This window comes from Ambystoma mexicanum, chromosome 10 (genome assembly GCF_040938575.1).
Source record: "Ambystoma mexicanum isolate Mex_15411 chromosome 10, UKY_AmexF1_1, whole genome shotgun sequence".
NCBI classification, from domain to species: domain Eukaryota; kingdom Metazoa; phylum Chordata; class Amphibia; order Caudata; family Ambystomatidae; genus Ambystoma; species Ambystoma mexicanum.
Genome location: NC_090932.1, coordinates 1546139820 through 1546160581, shown reverse-complemented (window position 1 = coordinate 1546160581; position 20762 = coordinate 1546139820). Strand labels below are relative to the sequence as shown.

General features: G+C 43.9%; 1 protein-coding gene across 1 annotated transcript in view; it reads right to left on the bottom strand.

Moving 5' to 3' along the window:
* The window catches only part of ACADS (acyl-CoA dehydrogenase short chain), a 285694-nt gene that overhangs the window by 163404 nt on the left and 101528 nt on the right, over nucleotides 1-20762 (bottom strand). The window contains exons 2-3 of the mRNA XM_069619780.1: nucleotides 16946-17109; nucleotides 13282-13431 (exon numbers count right to left, since the gene is read on the bottom strand). Coding sequence (XP_069475881.1) covers nucleotides 13282-13431; nucleotides 16946-17109 — 314 coding nt within the window. The remainder of the gene's footprint in view (nucleotides 1-13281; nucleotides 13432-16945; nucleotides 17110-20762) is intronic.

The window sequence follows — 20762 nt, the reverse complement described above, 5'->3', positions numbered from 1 at the left end:
CCAAGTACCAGGAGGGCCGCGGCACAGTAAAGGAGGAGGACTCCTTATTCGCTTTCCACTCCAGCCATGCACGCAACATGCTAGGCCCTCCCCACAGAAAACACACCATTGTACAAGGCTATGGGTAAATGCTCATGTCATGTGCACTGCACTTCCCATCTGCAATTCAGCCTGGCAGCTTTCACCCCAGGCACATATTTGCATGCATGGCTTCATAACGCTGCGTTGGGAGTGCTGAATGGAATGTAGGAGCCTGTGTACGTTAGCCATAGTTTACATTTGTGCTGCTGAGCACGGCCTTTCATGCTGCAATATCTTACAGCACTCCCTAAAGCAAGGGGATTATACGGGCCAAACCATGGTGGCCGGAGGCTCCCTATTGTTCAAAAGGGGCAATGATTTACACCGTATGCTAATGTATGCATACCAGCTCACTTCTGCTGCTGTACCAAGTATACAATGTCCTCCACAACCATTGTGTAAAAGTCACCAACTTCAAATGCATGCAGACACCATCGTACGCACTATGTTTAAATGCTCATGCCATGTGCACTGCACTCCCCATCTTCAATTAAGCTGGCCTGCTTTCACCGTGGGCATAGATTTGTGTACATGGCTGCATAACGGTCCGTTGGGTGTGCTGAACGGTATGTAGGAGGCTGTATATATTAGCCATAGGTTACATGTGTGCTGCTGAACACGTCCTTTCATGCAGCAATATCTTAAAGCACTCTATAAAGCAAGGGGCTTATAATCTGCAAACCATATAAAGTGCACATGGTAGCATGCGGCGGCCAATTGTGCAACAGGGGCAATGATGTACACCATATGCTAATTTATGCTTAGCAGCTCTCTTCCGCTGGTCGACCAAGTGCACAATGTCCTCCAGAACCATTGTGTAAAAGTCACCAACTTCAAATGCACGCAGAGTGACAACTGCATTGCTGCAATAGGTTTTGGTGGCTTGTATAAAGGCCTACGCTGTTGGGTGCAGGTGTGGTGAATGGTATGTAGGAGGCTGTGTGCATTGGCCATGTTTTACATGTGTGCTGCTGAACACGTCCTTTCATGCTGCCATAACTTACAGCATTTCCTAACGCAAGGGTCTTCCAACGGCCTAACCATAGCAAATGCAAATGGTGACATGTGTCTCCCTATTGTGCAACAGGGGCAATGATGTACACTGTATCCTAATGTATGCATAGCCGCTCACTTCGGCTACTCTAAAAAGGCTACAATGTCATCCAGCAACCATTGCGTACAAGTCACCAACCGAACATGCATGCAGACTGACAAGTGCATGACTGCATTACATTGAGGTGGCTGTCATGAAGGCCTAGCCTGCTGGGTGCATAGTATTATGCACAGATACCGCTGGCACACCTCTGTATTCTTCTAATGAGATGTGTCACTTGCAGCACTTCGCACTCCCCCACCCACTCCATCCCTTCTTCCCATCACCAGATGCCGTAAATGACGTTTTCCAGGCCTGTTCGCCACTGCACTGCCCTCGGAAACATGCTGGCGTTATCGAAAACTATTCACGCACAACACGTCACCGTACACTGCAGTGCAATCACATTTTTCAACGCACAAAGAACAGGAAAAAGGGACGCCAGAGCGGAGGCAGATACGAGTACTTTTAGTGCCACACAGTTACATACAAGAGGCTCAGCCATGAACACAATGCATTAGGGCCTTGGCACACACGCCACAACACTGTCCTCCGATACACCATGGCAGTGTTCCCAAAACCTTTGACACACAGCATGCTTCCCTCGAGCCAACCACCGGCCGCGTCCAATGTTCGGCGACAGCACGGCATACCGCAGGCAAATGAGACTTCGATGTGTGGAGCGAACAGGGAAATGGGTCAGCGGAGCGGACCCATATATCACCAATATTTTGGGACGTACATTTCAGTCCTTTGCAACAAAAGTACTGGTCCGATTTCCACCAAACACACAAAAGCATGCTTTCTGACCCAAGCCCCTGCTGCAAATTTGGTGAAAATCCGTCCAAACGTTCGGGCTGTAGCCATGCGCAAAGTTTTTGCCCATTCAGTCTATGAAAACAAAACAAAAACTTTGCCCCCCCTGCACGAAACGAGCCGGCCATATACTTTTTTGCAAAGTTTGGTGAGGATTCCTCCAGGGGGAGCGAAGTTATAAGCCGCCTAAAAAGTGCTCTTCCTACGAGTTTAGCAATTTAACCAGTTTCTGACATGAGGCAGCATGAAGTGAGTACTGATGCAATAATGGAATAAAGCAGATAAGAGTAGATAAAAGCTCCAAAAAAATCTATGCACCTTCTACTCCACAGGGGAGAAAGGGTGGGCGCATGTGACTAAGCAGATACAAGCATCAGAAATACGATTACAGTGAGTAATGTATCCCTTCTGAGGCTTGTGGATCTGCTTAGATCACATGCTATGCATAGATTAGCGAGCAGTGTCTGGAGAAGGTGGTGGGTTGTGAGAAGATACAGCGTCAAATAGATGTTTTAGCACGGCTTGTCCCACCTGTGAATCTGCTTTAGAATGTGCGTCAATGCAGAAGTGCCGAGTAAAAGTATGTATAGAGCTCCATGTAGCTGCTTTGCAAATGGCTTCCAGCTGGATGTTTGCAAAAAATGGCCAAAGTAGCTCCTGTACCCCTGGTAGAGTGTGCTCTTGGTGTGAAAGGCAGGTGTGTTTGATACAGTAGCAGAGCTCTATGCATTTCACTATCCATTTGGAGATGGTGTTTTTTGAAACGCGATCACCTTCTCGGTCAGATTCTATGGAGACAAACAGTTGGTCTGTTTTTTGTAGCGGTTTTGTTTACATAGTAAAGAACCTGCCATTAGGTAAGATTTTCATAGTAATGATAAATCTTCCTGACCGGTGTCAACCCCAGAACATTTTGATTTTAATTAATTTTCCGTATACCTCCGAGTGGGAACCTTGTTCCACACCAACAGAATCTTTTACTCTTTTTATGGGAGCCATTTTTAAGACTCTCCATAGTGTATTTTAAAAGTTATCCTCTTGGACAACGTTTGGCAAAAAGGGCCTATTGTTACTCGGTTGCCCTAGGGGCTCCTGTTTTTACTTTTCTCGGTCTAACCTTGTGAGAACTACAGTTCCCAAGTGTAGAAAGGATCTTTGGATCCCTTTAACATTGTATTAGGCGAGACCAGCACCCCCACCTATTAATTTGGTGCTCCATTACTGCAGGCTGTTTGAAAGCCCCGGTAAAGGCACCCATGGGAGCAGATTTCGCAACAATGGCCCCTGTCTTGTTTTTTCACCATTTTAGTGTTCTTTGCCCATTCTTGTTCCTTCCCCCGATATCCAGGGCGGGAAATTTCTTGGTGTGATTTGTATCTTCGGCAGGAGCCCTGTGGACTCCCCACCCAGGCTCAAGAGTGTCTAAAGGCAGGAAGCGAGGGAAGAGTACAAAACTCTGCAGCCCTTTGTCTTCCAGTCCGAGTGTGAGATTCCAATTCAAACTGGAAGGCTGGCTGGCCTGAAATATTGCAAACCCCCTCCGTCCCCACAAGTTTGAATGTTGCAAGGCTGTTTAATTGGCTGGATTCATGCATAGAAGTCTGAACCTGGAAGCTGAAGAGGTAGTTGCCCACTGGAACCAAAACCGAAGAGGAACGATTTCCAGCGACCGGAGAGCCTACTGTGTAACCGGAGACTGCTGTAGCCCTTGCTACCAATAGACCAGGGGACTACAAAAAGGACTCTTCAGAGCCTGGTGAGACCCACTAGACTCAAGACCACCTGCATTTTGAGCCATCCCACACCGTGCTGCGACATCGCAGGGCTGCAATACCCAAATACCCTGGGACCTCAACCCATTGTGCAGTGCAGTGTGTTCTGAATTCCGAATCTCGCTGAAAGTTTGTGGGCATCCTGCTGGATCTCTGGAGGCACGATTCTGGTCCGAAAAGTCCCCTCACCAGAGTGCTGGACCTTGCAAACGACAAGAATCCGACTAGCAATATTCTGTCTTTTTCTGTGCTCCTCAAAAAGGCGCCAAATCGACAGAGCCACATCCAGCCGAGAGGAAAACATTGCCTAGAGCCTTACCCCATGATCCTTGCTGCCAAAGTCCTTCCAGTGTTCCTGTCTTCTTACTGAAGGAATTCAATGACCAGGTTTTTTGCTGCAGATTCTGAGGTCCTCCTGCTGCAAACTCTTCTTCCGTGCGGAGGTACTGTGCTGGCTTGGGGATTTACTTACTTTAAGTCTCTTGTGATTCCTGCGTAGTTTTTGGGTGTTTTCTGTGACTGGGAGTCCTCTTATCCAGTTGACCCATGCCCACTGCTGGAATCCTCCTAGGGTGTCTTCTGTGAAGCCTGTGAACCCTCAACTAACTTTAAAGTAAAATAGTCACCTGTTTGATATGATGATATGATATGGTATTTATAACGCACCAATAAACAAGTGTTTCAGGGTGCGAAACAGTCTTCCTTAGGAACTCTTTTGCTACTTAAACTATCCAATCACTGCCTGTTAGACAATAGATTCTAGTGACCCCCCCTTCTGCACCGAGAACACTCCTGCTCCAAGAATAAGAGAAAAACTTCTAAGGATTGGGCCTTTTGCCTAGAAAAGACAATAAGTGTTTAGAAGTTAGTTACTTGCAAAAAAGTTGGTTGGTAACTGTAACTCAGAGTAAACAGTTACAAAACTTATTTCTTACCTTAGAAATGTTTTGCAAATATGAAAAGTATGTGTAATATCTTTCTTTCCTAAGGAACTGTTTCGCCATTCTAACAAAGTAGATTTGGCTGTGCCTCTTCCCAAATGTAATGTGGTTGGTTCCACTTCACTATTCCCGTTAGGATAAATGTATTAGTGTCCCTACTGGGTCTTGCTTCCCCTGACTTGCTGTTAGCCAGTCTAGAATAAAGTCTGCATCGGGTTTTACCTACCTAGAATAACTGAGTCATTCATAAAGTGTAACACTGGATTTTTCTTTCCCTGTTCTGTTGTAGACAGACACAAAAACAGTCCTAGATTTATACCTGCCTTTAAGTTGCTTATAGCTCCTGCAAAACGTGTATAGGTTTTACTCACCTTGAGTATAACTGTTACCCTAACATAAGTTTGAGTTGTTAGTTCCCTTAGTCTGTGAACTGAAAAGCAACTGTAATTGAATATTACACCCCAAGGTCCAACTCCCCTAGAATAACTGCGTTAACCTGAACCAGAGTTATAGGTGTTAATTGTTCAGAGAATCTGTGTTTCACTAGATCAGAAAAGTATATTGTCCAGTTGATATTACTGTGTGATTTCTTGCCGAGTGTCGCAGTACAACTGATCGGGTTTACTACCCTGGTATTACTGAAAGTGATCTAAAAGCAACTATTGTTTTGACTTCCCTAGAACTCCTGTTAGGTGTTCCAAATAAGGTTATATGCTTTGGTGTGTGTAGCTTCAAGCATAGTGTTGCATTTTTGTATAATTGTGATTATATATATATGTGATAGTAATCATTTCCTTCAAGATTTATCTGGGCCTACTTGTATTTAAATAATACATTTATTTGTTACAATACATTTATTTATTTGCATTTTCTTTAAAGCGCTCACACAGCCCGGGGGCATCGAAGCACTGTTACAGGAATATGTCTCTTAGTTGCGTATTTATAACGCACTTAATACCCAGAGGTTTCTAAGCGCGGACCCGGGGATTGAACCAGTGCTGCTTCGTGTCGTCTTGTTTCCAAGGCGAGCACCTTGCCGCTGAGCTATCCTCCAGGGACATAGTGTTTCAATGTTTCTTTGGACCATTCGTTTTACAATTTAATTTGTACTGATTCTACAGCCCTCTCCCCCTCCTAAGATCAGCCTGGCTGCTCTGTCTACGCTACCCTGAACAGGTGGTACAGCCTTATACTAAGAGTGGAGTCTTGTACTGCCTCAGTTGAATGGTTTTGCTAAACCCTTAGTTGGACTTCAGAAAAAGTGTCCCAACACCCCTCCATATATCTAGTCTATGGAGGTTTTTCTCAGCTGAGCTTGAAGGGGTTTTGAAAGAAAGTGGGTAGTTCAACGGACTGGTTGACATGGAACTTGGATATGAACTTAGGTGAAAACCCAGGATGTGTTCTCAGTACCAACTTGTCTTTGTGGATAACAAAGAAAGGGTCTTGCACTGACAAAGCTTGTAGTTCACAGACTTCTCATGGAGATGATGGCCACCAGAAAAGCGGTTTTATGTGTTGGGTGTTTAAGGCTGGATTTGTGCATAGGCTCAAAGGGAGGACCTATGAGCTTTTGGAGTACCACATTTAGATCCCACCCTGGAGGCGGTTTGAAAGAGTGGGTAGAGGGGTAAAACCCTTTTTTACTTCTTCCATGTATGCCTTAATGACAGGGACTTTCCACCAGGACACCTTGCTTTGAGAAGTGGTGTACGCCCTTAGAGCTGATAGGTGAACTTTGACGGAACTGAATACTAGGCCATGGTCTAGTAAGTGGAGCATATAATGAAGAAAGTGTGATGGAGTACATTCAATAGGGTTTATATTTTTTGACTGCCACCATATTACAAATCTATTTGTTAAAGTAACAGCATCTGGTGTTGGGTTATGTGCCTCTGAGGATTTCCATACACCTTTCAGGTAGTTTTAAATGGCCAAACTCTGACTTCAGGAGCCAAGCTGCCAAGTTCATAGATTTGAGGATGTGGGTGTAACGTTGTCGCCACCACCCCTCCACCCCGGGTTGGGTGAGCATGTTCAGGGGGCACAGGAGTTTGATTTGATCGCACATCATGAGTTTCCCTGACCAGCTCATCCACAGGGCGTTCCTGGTGGGTAAAAGACAATTTAAAAGCTCATTAAACCCTAAATTGTGTGTCCAACCTCTGGATCCAATGCTGTTCGAGTTTGTAGAGTCTATTGGGACCTGAAAAGTTGCTGGCATCAGTGTGGATGGTCTCTATAATGAACAACTCAAAATAATCTTCCATGCATGCAAATTCTCGGAAATGCTTGACCAAGGACGCTTGCATCTGAGTTCTGGATCCCAAATCTGTGTTCAGCTATTCTTGTGGTTGTACTATGTGTGGTCATCCCTATGTACCAACTGTCACATGACCGATAACTAAAAGCCAAACCAGAACACAATCTATGCTATAAGTGTTTTAAAGTCCGCCTGAATGGATTGTGTGGGAATTCTGTTCTTTTTTGTAAATGGGCAGGCTGCACAGTGACCACAAGGGCAATGTCCTTTGGGAATGGTGGTGTTATGTCCAAAGACACCACTGATTTGTCTTTGAGATTGCATCCTCCTTTGAGTGCAAATAACAACCAGGAGTCTGCTAGCTTGGAAATATGTAATGTTGTCCAGTATTTGTGAATACGTTTTTTCAAATTTGGGGTGAATCGGAAGAAAGTAGTAACACAGGCACACAGATGTATCATTTGTCTTTTTATCCGTGTTCCACAGCGGGTCCCTGCTGGTATACCACACCCTCTTGGTAGATCTTTTTTAAAGTCACAAGGGGGAGCCCCTTTCCTGGAATTTTCTAATCATATCATTAGCTTGCATTGAATAATCTTATTTGTTTGTACATTTGCGACAAAGTCGCAAAAAGTGACTATAAGGGAGGCTCTCTCTTAAATGCTTTGGGTGTTAACTCAAGTATTTTAAGAGTGTTTCTGTCCATTGGCTTTTGTATAGCGCCTGTTCTTTGCATGTCTACTAGTCAAATCAAGAAAAGCAATTTCATCCATGCCCCAACTCAAGGAAAATGCAGATTAGAGTTGAGCCCAATGAGCCATGTGACGTAAAGATGTACCGATTCGCTACTACAATGCCAAATCAGAAAAATGTATGGGTGTTGTGACTAGAGATGTGCAATGCGAAGATGAATTGCTCTTCAAATGCGGCCATGAAAAGGTTGGCGACACTGGGGCAAAACGCTGCTCCCATTGCCGTACCCTTCATATACAAATATAACGCTTGTTACCAAACATGAAAATGTTTTGCTCAGAGTTATCTTTAATAGGCGATTCAAGACATTTGTGGGGACTGTATGAGGAATATCTCGAGTGACTAGTGCAATCTCAGCTACCTCTAGCTTCATCTTGGGGGATATATGTATAAAGAGCTGTGATATCTAAAGTTACAAGCAGATCTGATCTCAATAAGCTTGGCTTTTCTGGTGTCTTTGAGATAAGGTCTGGTTTGGTAGGTCAGTGGGGTTCGAGAAAGAAATCAATGTATTGGCCTATGGTTTGTAAAATAGACTCACAGAGTGAGACTATTGGTCTCCGTGGTGGATGGCTCATACTCTTATTGACATTCAGTAATGGTTAGAAGCGACAGGGTCCCTACATCGCACAGCATCACAAATCTAGCCTCTTTTGTCAGAAACCCAGTCTCAATAGCTTCCCCACATGCATCTTGTATGTACGACTAGGTGGTTAATGGGATCTCTGACCATCAATCTATATAGTGTGCTTTGTTGGATAAAGGTTCGTCTATCATGGTTGCATATTGACCCCTGCTTTGCAGTACAAGTCCTCCGTCCTTGTCCACTGGCTTGATCACAAGTTGACTATTGGTCTGGAGGTCCGATAGGGCTAATCTCTCTTCTTTAGTTTGATTGTCCGATGTGTACAAAGGCAAGCACGCGCTCCTCCTTCTCTTGGACCTTTCTGCAACGTTTGATCTGGTAGATCACACCACACTCACCAGTCATCTGACGCAGGCTGCGCACTTCTCTAAGGACGCAGCATCCTGGGTAACCTCTTTTCTAGAGGGCAGAGCCATGAAAGTATTCTCGAACACAGCTCATGCAGCACCCTCCATCATCCACTGCAGTGTCCCACAAGGTTCATGTACTACCCCTACGCTTTATAATCTTTTTACCAAGCCTTTCTTTGACAAACTAGATGCACCAAGTATCACACACACAAATTACGCCGACGACACACAGGTTCTCCTTCCCCTGACAGGGCATTAACATCAAGATGCCACTACCCTACAGCAAATCTACTCCACCATACAAGCATGGATGGCCACCAACGGCTTCTGCTTGAACAGGGACAAAACAGAAATTCTCATTCTAGGCCAGAAATCCACACTCTCCAACCTCAACCTGCTGTACCTCAACTTCAACATAGATAAAAGTGCCATCCCAGTATTATCCTCAGTCAAAACACTGGGGTTTCACATAGACTCTACCCTATCAATGGACAAACAAGTCAGCGCCATAGTCTCGGCCTCCGCACTGAGTACTAAACTTATCAACGCAATAAAACCATTCCTAACTAAAGATAACTGCCTCTCCATCACTAGAGCCACCATAGGAGCCAAACTAGATTACTGTAATGCGCTCCTAGCCGGCACATCCAAAAACAAAAAAAATAAATAAAACTATCTAGGCTCCAAACAACTCAAAACAACGCTCTCAGGGCAGCCCTCAGCCTACCGAAAAGAGACCACATCACTCAAGCGAGCAAGACAGCTCACTGGCTCCCAGTCAAGGACCGCATCTCCTTCAGCATTCTCACAACTACGCACAAATGCATTAACCTCTCAGCACCTTCATACCTATCTGACACATTATGTAGATCTCAATCCACCAGACCGACCAGATTACAATACACCAATCAACTAACGATACCTCTCATCAACAGGACTAAGGCAGGAGGTATAGGCTTCCCCTTCCTCGCCCCGAAGCTCTGGAACTCCCTCCCCACCGACCTCAGAGCTGAAACATCTCTATTTTCCTTCCGCAAAAAACTCAAAACTGCCCTCTTCAACTAACCTGTTCTCCTAGTTACCTGCTCCTCAATGCATGTATGTAACAAATGTATAACATCGTCCAATTTAACACCTACGGATCTGAACTGTATGTAACTAAGTATAAGCAACACTGAATCAACCGCCACAATTGACTATTTTAAATGTATGTAACTAAGTATAACCAACACTTTAACAAGCGCCACGATGCCTTCGGTCTGCTGTGCGCTCAACAAATACGAATACATAAATAACTATAATCGACCCGAAAAGAGTTTGTGAAGATCTCTTAAGACACTTTTTCAAAAGTTATTTCCGGGGCATATCTGTGTCCTCAGGTATAAAATGTGATTGATCGCAAAGATTGGTAAAGGCAACTTTTTGTTCAGGTTCCATGTTGGAAAAATTAACTATAAGTCTGATTCTTTGGAAAAATACTTGTGCTTCCAATTCAGTTTGTTGGACAGTAACTGACTGAGTTGGCACAAAGGATAAACCTTTTTCCAGTAGTTCTGTGATGAAGTCTAAAAAACAATCTGAAAGGTTAAGGATAGATGATCTCCCCTCAGGGATGCGCTTCTCCTGGTGCTGAAATGATCCCCTGCAGTCCAGCCGGGTTGCTGCAGTAATCATGCGCAACATCAAGTCCCACCTGCATTTCGTTGCAATTTGGCTGAAACAGTTTATATTCAGGATCTTAAAATAAAACTAGGGAGATGGGAACTTGTAGTCCTAATGGAATAATATTAGTTCTTAGGTACTGCTTTAAAAGAGGTCTGGAGTTCTTTGTGAAACTTTGTGCAATTTTAATAGATAATTGCTGTGATTTTTGTTTGTGCTACTAGATTTGTCAGGTAAGTTTGGCGAAAAAAGGACCTGTGAGGATGCATTGATGCTGCTGTTCTGTAAAACAAAGTATCACTATGCACCATAGTTGCAAACCAGGAAGAATTTGCTCATAAAATTGTTACTTCAATATAATCACAAGAACCTGTCACTACATACAGATTATGGGAGTGGGGCATTGATTAAGGTTCATTAAAACTCTTAATAATATTGCACTTGGACACAGTTGCAAGCATGCACCGAAACGCATACGGTGTGTTTTCTACTGGTATTCCAAAGGGGGCTCGCAACAGGTCTGCGTACCGTTTGTTCAATCTCTACCAGGCGAACTTCAGACCTATTTTAGATCAGATACATTTTCCACATAAAGGTAAATGTGATAAAATGGTAGGCCTATGCAGAGAACGTCCTATTGTTCAATGCCACCTGCATAGGCCTACAAAGGAGTCTAAATGCATTCCGGGACTATTCTCACATGAATTTCTGGGCCACAAAACATGATATGATATTTTATTTGTATCGCGCTCATACACACGTTTCAGAGTGCAAAACATAACATTAGGCAATAGGCTTTTCCATTAAGATGAGAGATTAACTTTAAATGACATTTGGGAGAGAATAAAGTTGATGAGTTGTTTCAATTCGTACTCTGAGGCACCTGAAATCGCAAGTGTCCAATTATGCTAGAGGGGAAATGAAGGTGCATCTTCTAATGGCTGTTTCAGAGGAGTTTGATCTAAATGATTGTGTTTTTTTTCTTTACCTAAACTGTTACAGGCATAGAAACAGAAAGTGATCCCAACTGCTTTATATGGCCTGGACTACTGGATGAGCTTTCCTCCCTCACAGTAGTTTATCAGATTGAAAGGTTATACGGAAAGAAATCTAGGGTTACCTGCGTTGATAACAGCTTTTTTTTTTTTTACGGGAGTTTGATTGAACACATCACATTAGAATTTACAAGCCAGCCAAACAGAACAGGCAGGGCTCCAGATAAGATTTTGAAGCAGGAGCATTTTACTCCCCATTTTTTAAAGTTGGGAGTAAAAACGTAAATCCAATTCCCAATGGGAGTATTTTACAACCGAGTAAAAATAATTTAACTGGAAAAAAAATGTTTTTGTAATAAATATTCCTCTGCACATAGTTAGTCATACACATTAAAAGTTACATGTTTACTTCTTACAATCAGGCAATAATAGTGTAATAGTATTTTCCTGTGGTACCATGTGCACTACTGGTCTAAACATATCAATGGAGCTGCGTGGGTGTAAGCAGGAGCACAAGGTCCTGCGTGTCCATTTCCTATTTTTTGTTGGGAGTATTTTAACTCCCGATTTTTATTTTTTGGGAGTATTTTTAGGTCTGAGAACAAGCATGCCACATGTGACTAAAACATCATTACAACGATGGAGTAAGAACTTTTCAAATATACAAAGATAAAGAAAAACAGTACAACAAGTTAAGCTACGTGAGACATAATACCTAGAAAATAAATATAAATAAATTACCAGTAGTTTTTCAATAAGACAAGGAACAAAACACTACACATATAGGACAGACAATAGACACACGAGAGAGGAAGTGAGGTAGAATGACAGTATCAGACATTTCTATCATTCACCCTCGTATAGACCAAGTGTCTCTTTATTCCATGGCCCTTTCGCAGACAAAGGTGAGACCGATTTCACTGGAAACACATGTTGAAATGGTGTTGCTATATGTAAAAATCTTAAATGAGGAGGAACTCTCGTTGTTGGAAGGCCTTGGCTGCTTCAACCATATATTAAAAGGTGTAAGGAGTTTCTGGGTAAGATAAATCTCAGACAAATTAAATAAAATGTCCTTACATTGAATTATGTTACTAATCAGGATTAACTACCAACTAAGTAGTTGTATGCAGAGTACTTCAAGGGGTTCCCAATTTATTTGTGTACCCTATTTCAAATCAGGTTTATGACATTTTATTTCAATAGATTGGGTACATTGGCGTTTGTTGGAGCTCATAAAATGCAAAGAGTAAAGAACATGTAGTTTTTGTGACAAACTAGACACTTTTATATGTGTGGACTGTGGAAAATAGGAATCAGAACACACGTTTTTGTTGGTTATGTAAGAGATGTGGAGGATCCTGTCTATGGACACTTTTTGGTACCCGTTTTGTGCAGGACAGGTTATAATTATTAATGAAATTGATTTATTGGCAAAAAGATATTAAACTTATTATGTTTAATTTACATCAAGGTATACACAATCTACAATTACATAGTAATAAATTAATGAAATGTTTATGGTACTAGGTTTCATTCCATGTAAGGTATGTTTGATTTTAAACTAGAACAAAAATGTAAATAACTAAAAATATTAATTCAAACATTCAATAAACTACCTGTGCGGAAGCAGGGAAAGGCACCTACGCATCCATTGTTTCCTATTTTTATCCCTTTGATTTGTGGGGGGTATTTGCCGGTTTTGTGGCTCATCTGAATGACTGGAAGAAAGGGTTGGGCAATGCCACAAAGTTATCAGTGTAGCCTAGAATTGATGGGGGGGGTGTGATGTGTGTGGTGTGCGATGTGTGTGCGATATGCGTGTGTGTGTGTCTGTCTGTCTCTCTCTCTCTCTCTCTCTCTAGGCATGTAGAGGAACATAATGCTCAAATGAAAAGTTGGAACTCACATTGTTGACGCTCATTATTACACCAGTGGATGCACAACCTCGACTGATCTCTTCAACAGCTATTGAATAAGCCAAATAATCCAGTCCTGCCCCTTCATACTTCTCGGGAACATCGATGGCCAGGAGACCCAACTGCCCCATCTTCTTCACCTGCATCGAGAAGACCACAGGACAGCATGACTAAATAAAATACTTTAACTGCACTTTAGGAACCAGATAGGGGGAAGGTAAGGGAAGCACCACAAATAAAAGGTACAACAGAGCCATCCAGCAACAGAGAGAAAACAGGGGAATGGAGAAAGATGGAAGGGAAGTGAGAGCACAAGTGACAAGAACTGCAAGGGAGAAATATAGCAGTAAAGGGAATAATGTGGTAGGAAAGCAACAGAAAATGTAAGCAAGAGATGATAGGAAGACCTATTTGAGAAGATAGAAAGTAGTAATGAAAGCAGAAGGCAGACAAAGAGTAATCAAATACTTAAAATAGTTTTGGCAGACCTTACTTTGCCCAACGGTGTCCTGTTGGCAGCACAAGATCAATGCAATGTTACTTCGAGGATTATGGGTAATGCTGCAGCCAAGACAAACACATGTCTGACCCTAGTACGGCATGAGAACTAAATAGTGCTCTTGCTCTGGGTCACTATTCAAACGTATAAGCATACTCACTACCTAAACTTTCACACAAACACACAAAATGTACCCCTATACTGGCATTATGTGGGATTTGTATAGTGCACCTGTGCCATTGAAACGAACCAAGTGGAGGCATACTGGATTTTCGCAAGACCTGGGAACTCCTGAGCTGTTGTGGCCAGTTATGGTCATCTCTCACGGCAGGGAAGGCTACAATCCTAGCATGGGTGGGGTATTGGGTAGCAGCCTTCCTAATCCCATTTAGTTTGTGAAGGTGGTCCAGAGCCCTAACAGAACTTTGTCACGTTCCACTTCCGGTTTAATGGGGTGTGCATACACACAGGTGGGGAAGACACACTGGTAACTTTTCTGTCCCTGTAAATCTACCTTCCCCTCACCAGTACGGCTCATCCGTCCTTTCTAACCACGTCTCTCTTGCCATCACACTTGTACATTGCTAAGAATCTACTAAAATATTCTTCCTTTTGTAACATTTAACTTGTCAATGGGAAACTGGAAACTTAAAAAAACGCAAAGCCTACTCATCCAGCATTTCCAGAAGTTAAACACGTCCCATGGTGTTATTGGGGCAGGGAGTGAGGGGGTGGTCGATCTGCTCCAAACAAAGTACACTTACAGGGCTCAAAAACAAAAAAGAAAAAAAAAAGGAAAGAAAAAACAAGCTCACTTGCATTGGCGAGGATATTTTAAAGGACAGAGTATCTCAGACCTCGTCACCCTTAAACGCAAGTGCAGGGTGGCCGAGAAGAAATGGCGTGCTTCCCGTACATCCTCTGACAAACTGGCCTGCCCGCCTGCTCCAAAGGAAATACCAGCTCTCCATCCGCACCAAGAAGAGAGCCCACATCCAAGCTCGTGGCTCCGCAGCATCTAACAACTCGGCCGAACTCTTTAAAATCTGCAAGGAGCTAGCCAATCCTGCTGCAGTCTCTACCTCTCCAGGCCCCGCCCAGGTCCTCTGCACGGCTCTGGCTTCTCATTTCATCTCTAAACCTCTCCTGTCCTCTCCCCCTCCTTCCTCTACTCCCTGCTCCTCCTCTGGTCCTTCTTTGGCCACTCCTCACTCCTTCTCTGTCTTTCCCCTGTTCTCCGCAGACAATGTTTATAGACAAGTCTAATCTATGAAAGTCTCGTCAAAACAGGTTCACCCCTGTTCCTCCAAAACCATCATGGGCCTCCTTGACACGTTGGCTCCTGCTCTGGCTGATTTCTGCAACCATTCCTTCGCCACTGGAGTCTTCCCATCCCCTCTAGAGCACGCCATTGGGCACCCTCTTCTTAAAAATCCCTCCACAGACCCTTCCTGTCCGGCTAACTATCGTCCAATCTCCATCACTCCGTTCATGGGCAAACTCCTGGAAAGGCTGGCCATCTCCCAGCTTAATCTTCACTCTGAATCCGTTGGCTGTCTCCATGACCATCAGTCTGGCTTCTGAGCTGCCAGCAGCACAGAAACTGCTCTCCCCTACATCCGTGAAGACCTGCTCTCCAACCTCGATCCCAACACCCCCTGTGTCCTCATCTTAATCTCTCTTCTGCCTTTGACACGGTCAAACATGTCATCCTGTTCAACCTCCCAGTGGCGGCGAGGATGAAGTTCAAAACCCTCTGCATTGTCCACAAGGCCTTCTGGGGCCTGGGACCGCAATACCTTCAACTCTCCCTTCCTGAACATCTTCCTTCTCGAGCTCTTCGCTCATCCACCTCCAAATACCTCATCAAGCAGCAAGTTGGTGGTAGATCTCTTTCTTTCGGCTGGGGCCTCCCTCTGGAACATCCTCCCTGCCTCTCTGAAACTTGGGGAGAACCATCTACAGTTCCGGAAGCACTTCAAGACCTTCCTCTTAGCTTCTTTCTCTCCTCCTCTTCCCTGCTGATCTCCTGGCTAAATCTGATACTGCACTGGCTACCCTCTGATCTCGGGCCTAGGTTCCCTCCCCGCAAGTTGCACACCTGCACTGCCCCCCTGGCACCCTTACACTCAGTCTGTTTCTGTATCCCTACAGCCCTACTAGCACTCGACACCCGATGTCTGCACTAACCCTTGCACTTGCCACCAGCTGGCCGCACTTATTTATTTTACCGTTATCCTATGTACTGCACTGCCCCCTCTCCTTTCCCCCCGCACCTTTCCCCTCCCATGCACTTGTGTGATCTCAATGTCACCTGGCCTAGTAAGATCGTTGTCTCAGTCTTCCCTCTGTCCCCCTCCCTTGCCACGCCGCGTCTTGAAACACTTGTGCATAGGCACGTTATAAATGCCATATCATATCTGCATGTAGTCGGCCTTGCGGTCGAGTATGGCGATGCTTGAATGTTATTTGAAATTTACTACAAACTGTTTAGTAAATGGCAACACATGTTTTCACTGTGCATGGGTGGTAGCATTGCACCAAATATGAAGTGTGCTTATAGTGACATGCCTAATTTTACAGAAAGTATGGGTATATATTTGCCCACCTGTCACCATGGGGGCGAGTGCATTTCTACAAGTCTAGTGATATTTTTTTTTTAAATGTGGGAGGCATGCACCAGTCAGTCAGTGAAAATATGTTCACTAGGCCAGTGGTATTAAAACTTTTGTAAACTGATCCCCCAAGCCTCCCTCCTCACTGGAGTACAAATACTGTCCCGGGACCCCTTCTAATCTCGATTAAAAGCAGTCATCGTAATCCCTTTTTAAAGAGCCCTGCGTCTCCCATGGACATCCTTCCGACCACCTTAGGAGAGCCAGCCCTACAGTTTGAAGACCACTACCTTAGGCCCGTTTATACTGGCACCATGATAATCAGATATATGTGGAACTACAGGAATTGTAGCCCCAGTGCTCTAAAATCAATAAAGGGGTTCCCAAAAGAGAACAGAAGCAGAAAAGGAGCAGTTTTCCAACAGCAGTGGCAGATTCAGTGCAGTGACATTAAAAAATGTGCCAAAATAACATAACATAGCACAAACTGCAATTAAAGCACACAGTTACACCTCAGTCTTATGGAGGAGTATCTAGTACCTGAATCTCTGGGAAGCGGTGTTCCTTATCCAATCGTGCCGCAATTGGAATGAGTTCTTTCTCAGCAAAGTCACGACATGTCTGGCGCAGCATTTGATGCGTGTCTGGCAGCTCGACTGTCTGGTATAAGGTATGTAGTCGACTGACACAATCCGATCTCGAAGCTGTGGACAGAAGAGTGATTTTAACAGAAGCTCTTGGGGCATGGTGCAACATCATGAGATAACTAAAAGGGATCTACTTGGTGGTCAAATGAATGGATTTTGTGGAGCCCTGGGCATGCACGTGTGCATGATCTGATTCTGGCATGATCTTGGCTCACATCTCAGACATAATTGGGGGATTGCGAACTTGCATGCAGTAAATGATTTTAAGGTGCCCGAGGGTTAGGGGAGAGGTCTCTGTGGGTGTGAGTGATTGCTTTTAGCAATGATGGTTTCATTAACAGGTGGGATGCCCAAGTTGGTGGGAGGACACTGGTAGCATTTATGTGCCCATTTTTAACCTAGGTCTGGGAGGTAAATTAAAGATGCGAAGGAGAAACGTTACGCAGAAGAAAAAGGGAGGAGGTGGGATGAAGGTTTTTCTTGGTAGGATGGGGAGAGAAAATGTAATAGGACACATGGGGTCAGGTGGCGGGTGAGAGAGTAGTCAGAGCACAACCTGCTGTGTGCAATGACAGAGGGTAGGTGGAAAGGTTCTGGTATAGGAGGAGAAGAAGGTGACTGTTGGCATAGGATAGGTGAAGGTAGACAAGCATAGGTAGAGGGAGTAAGGATGGTTGGATGAAAATATGGAAATGTTAAGGTGTGAGGAAGGGCACTGAATGAAAGAAAAAGGTGGGGGTAAACCATGTGGTAGGGTACAGGCCAGGGTGGGTGAAGTTGGGCGGGCTGGGAGGCGGGGGGTTGTTAGTCACATTAATGCAAAGGAAGAAAAGATAGGATGGGGCAAGATTGTGATATTCAAGGGTTTTAAATAATAAATGCAGACTATGCAGCCCAAATACCAAATACGGAAACCTGAACATCTGTGTTTTGATTGGGCTGCTGTTTGCGAACGATCTGCTGTCCCACTTCAGAAAGTCATTGAGATCACGATTCTAAGGGATGTACTTGATAGCATATCTAGAAGACTTGAGAATAGTGAATGCTGGTGAAGGTGCCCTTATAGTGGTTGGACATCTGTGGCATTGGTCATCTGACCCAATGAACCTCCACTTTCCAAGGCTGCAAACCTTACCTCTGCCTCAACCTATTCCAATTTGAAGAAAAAGGTGATCGCTAATAGAACTTACTCAGATGTCACTGAAGATTTCAAGATTTTCCCCACCATGAAGGCACAGGCACACTTGCAAAACCAAAATCACATTATGGTTTTAACCTCAGTGTGCCCAAAGGACAGAGTGCAGTATGTTCTGTGCCACCCCAAATGCATTTCAAAGTTCTGAAGACTATCAGGCAAAGTTATTTTCCCAACAATACACAGAGAGGTAGAGGGAAAGAGCTGCCCACTACTAACTGACCCTCCAACAAGGAAAAAACCTTTTGTACAACACATAAGGGCTAGGTGGGTTTCAAACTCCAGTTTATCTTGGTAACACCGTAAAGGAACCAAAGTGCTTTCAGAACAGGCTGCCTGCTATTGTATTAAATCACCAGGCAGTACAACAACTTAATGAAAAATATAAATCTGCAATTTTTATTAATGTACATAAAACATTCGTCCAAAAGACAGTAAACAAGTGTTTTTTGACTACAAAAAGACAGTGGTATTGTTGATGTAAAGGGCTTACCCTATGTATTGCCCTCTGATGTCCATGAAGTCAAAGAAAAAAGAAAGTCATATGCTGTGCAAATACGCAATTATTCAAAAACAAAGTTTTCCATGCAACATTTCACGCATTCTCACCATGACCATTTCATACACATTCTCTCAATACAACTCATCCAACATGTTTCTTTCCAACAAACAAACAAAAATGGGTTGAACAATAAAGGGAAATTCATCAGGGAAATGGGGTAGTCAGTACACACTATCAAAAGCAGTAAGTCTGAAATGAAACTGCATCATAACACCCAAGCAGCTTGTCTACTGGCTGCTTGTATTATGCCCTTCTGACAATCAGCAAAAATGCAAAAGGCAAAAGAGCATACTATCAACAACTGCTGATAATGACGAGTTAACTCCGCGTCAACAATGCAACACCTTTTACTACCACGCGTTACCTAAAGGGGAGAGAGAAAGAGGAGGGCAATCAGGAACATCGTCCATATGTCTAACCACATGCTGTTATACTTAATTAACAGTTCCAGGCGTGTTACTTAATCCTGGCATGGCTAAGGTGAGTATCTAAATTAACACTCTGGCAAGCTTCCAGAGCTTTTAAGAGAACTTGAAACAACAGACAAGACTAAGACAATACTCGTAGACGCCTACATCTCTAACGGGTCAGTGTATGGTGATACAGCAATTGACTCGTAACGTGATGTCGTCAAAAAAAGTACCTGCTACCACCCCCAAAGCGTGCGGTGAAAGTCAATAACAGGTGTTTTCTATAAACAAAATGCTTACCCTCCAGCGGGTGTTCAAATTAACCGGTTTGGCCGGACAATGAAGGCACTGCCTGTAGTTAGCCTTACTCCTCTGAGGAGGCTAAGAATGTAGCTGCCGTCACTATTACAAGGGTATTACTGCGGGAAGAGAGCACAGAGGACATAGGGTATAGCCATATATGGCTCAGATCCCTAGTTTACACCATATGCAGGTATACGAGTGAACGGGGAGGAGGGATGCAGGCACGATAATGTCGTGCGGCGGAGTTAGTGAAAAATACGCAGGGCAATATTTACCTTGAGAGTTGTGGATACAACAAGAATCCTGCTAGTGGAACCTGGTTTCTTCGTGCAGTTGCACGCGAGGTTCCAGCAGGCGTGGCCAGTATGGCTGGCAAACTGCCGAACGGTTAACCGTGGAGTAGCATTTGAAGTTACTGCCGGTATTCGTGGTTAGCAGGGACACTATGCGGATAGACAAGAATATAAGACAGGGATGGAAAACTGTTCCATACGTCTAGTCGTATGATTTCCACTATTAAGAGTTCTCCTCCTGCCTGTTCGAGTGTCTATAGCAGATGTAATTGTTCGAAGGGTTGCTAATATCTTACCTAATTGCTCTGCTCTCGTCCTCTCTGGTATAACGGTCTGTGGTGGGCGTGGTCCCGAGGTGCGCTGATCATGTGATCATTACAGCTCCCTTAAATGCGTAACAACGTTCTCGCCTGTTTACAATAGGTCGAGAAAGTCACGTGGGTACGCTTGTTACCCCATGTAACTAATATTGTTGCTCCTCCTTGAGCAAAGGGTGTAAACTGGATGTTTGATTGATCACAGCGATGTGGAACATTGCGATACTTCAATTATGGGACCTTTTCAGAGAATTCAGACTGTATGTAGAGGGTAAGCTTCCGATATTGCTGCTGCTCTGATGAGATGCCATACTCGTTATGCTGGCAGAGCAGTTTTTATATTCCAAGTCTACGTTGTTAAGATAGAGACCACGGGAGTCCCACATATTGCTGGCAAATGTGAAAGTCACATTATTGACATGTTGAGAGTGATGCTTCTTACCGCTGACAATATCGTTCTTGTCGTAATTACAGGCTTTAACGTTATTGCCCATTGAGCCAATCCATTTTTTCATTTAAACCCGAGATGGCACTTTTCATCAGGAAAATCATCTGTTCTTTCCGTAGTAAAAGGCATTCATCTTTATACGTGTCTATGCTGGGTGGAAGTTTATTTAGGACGGTCCACTT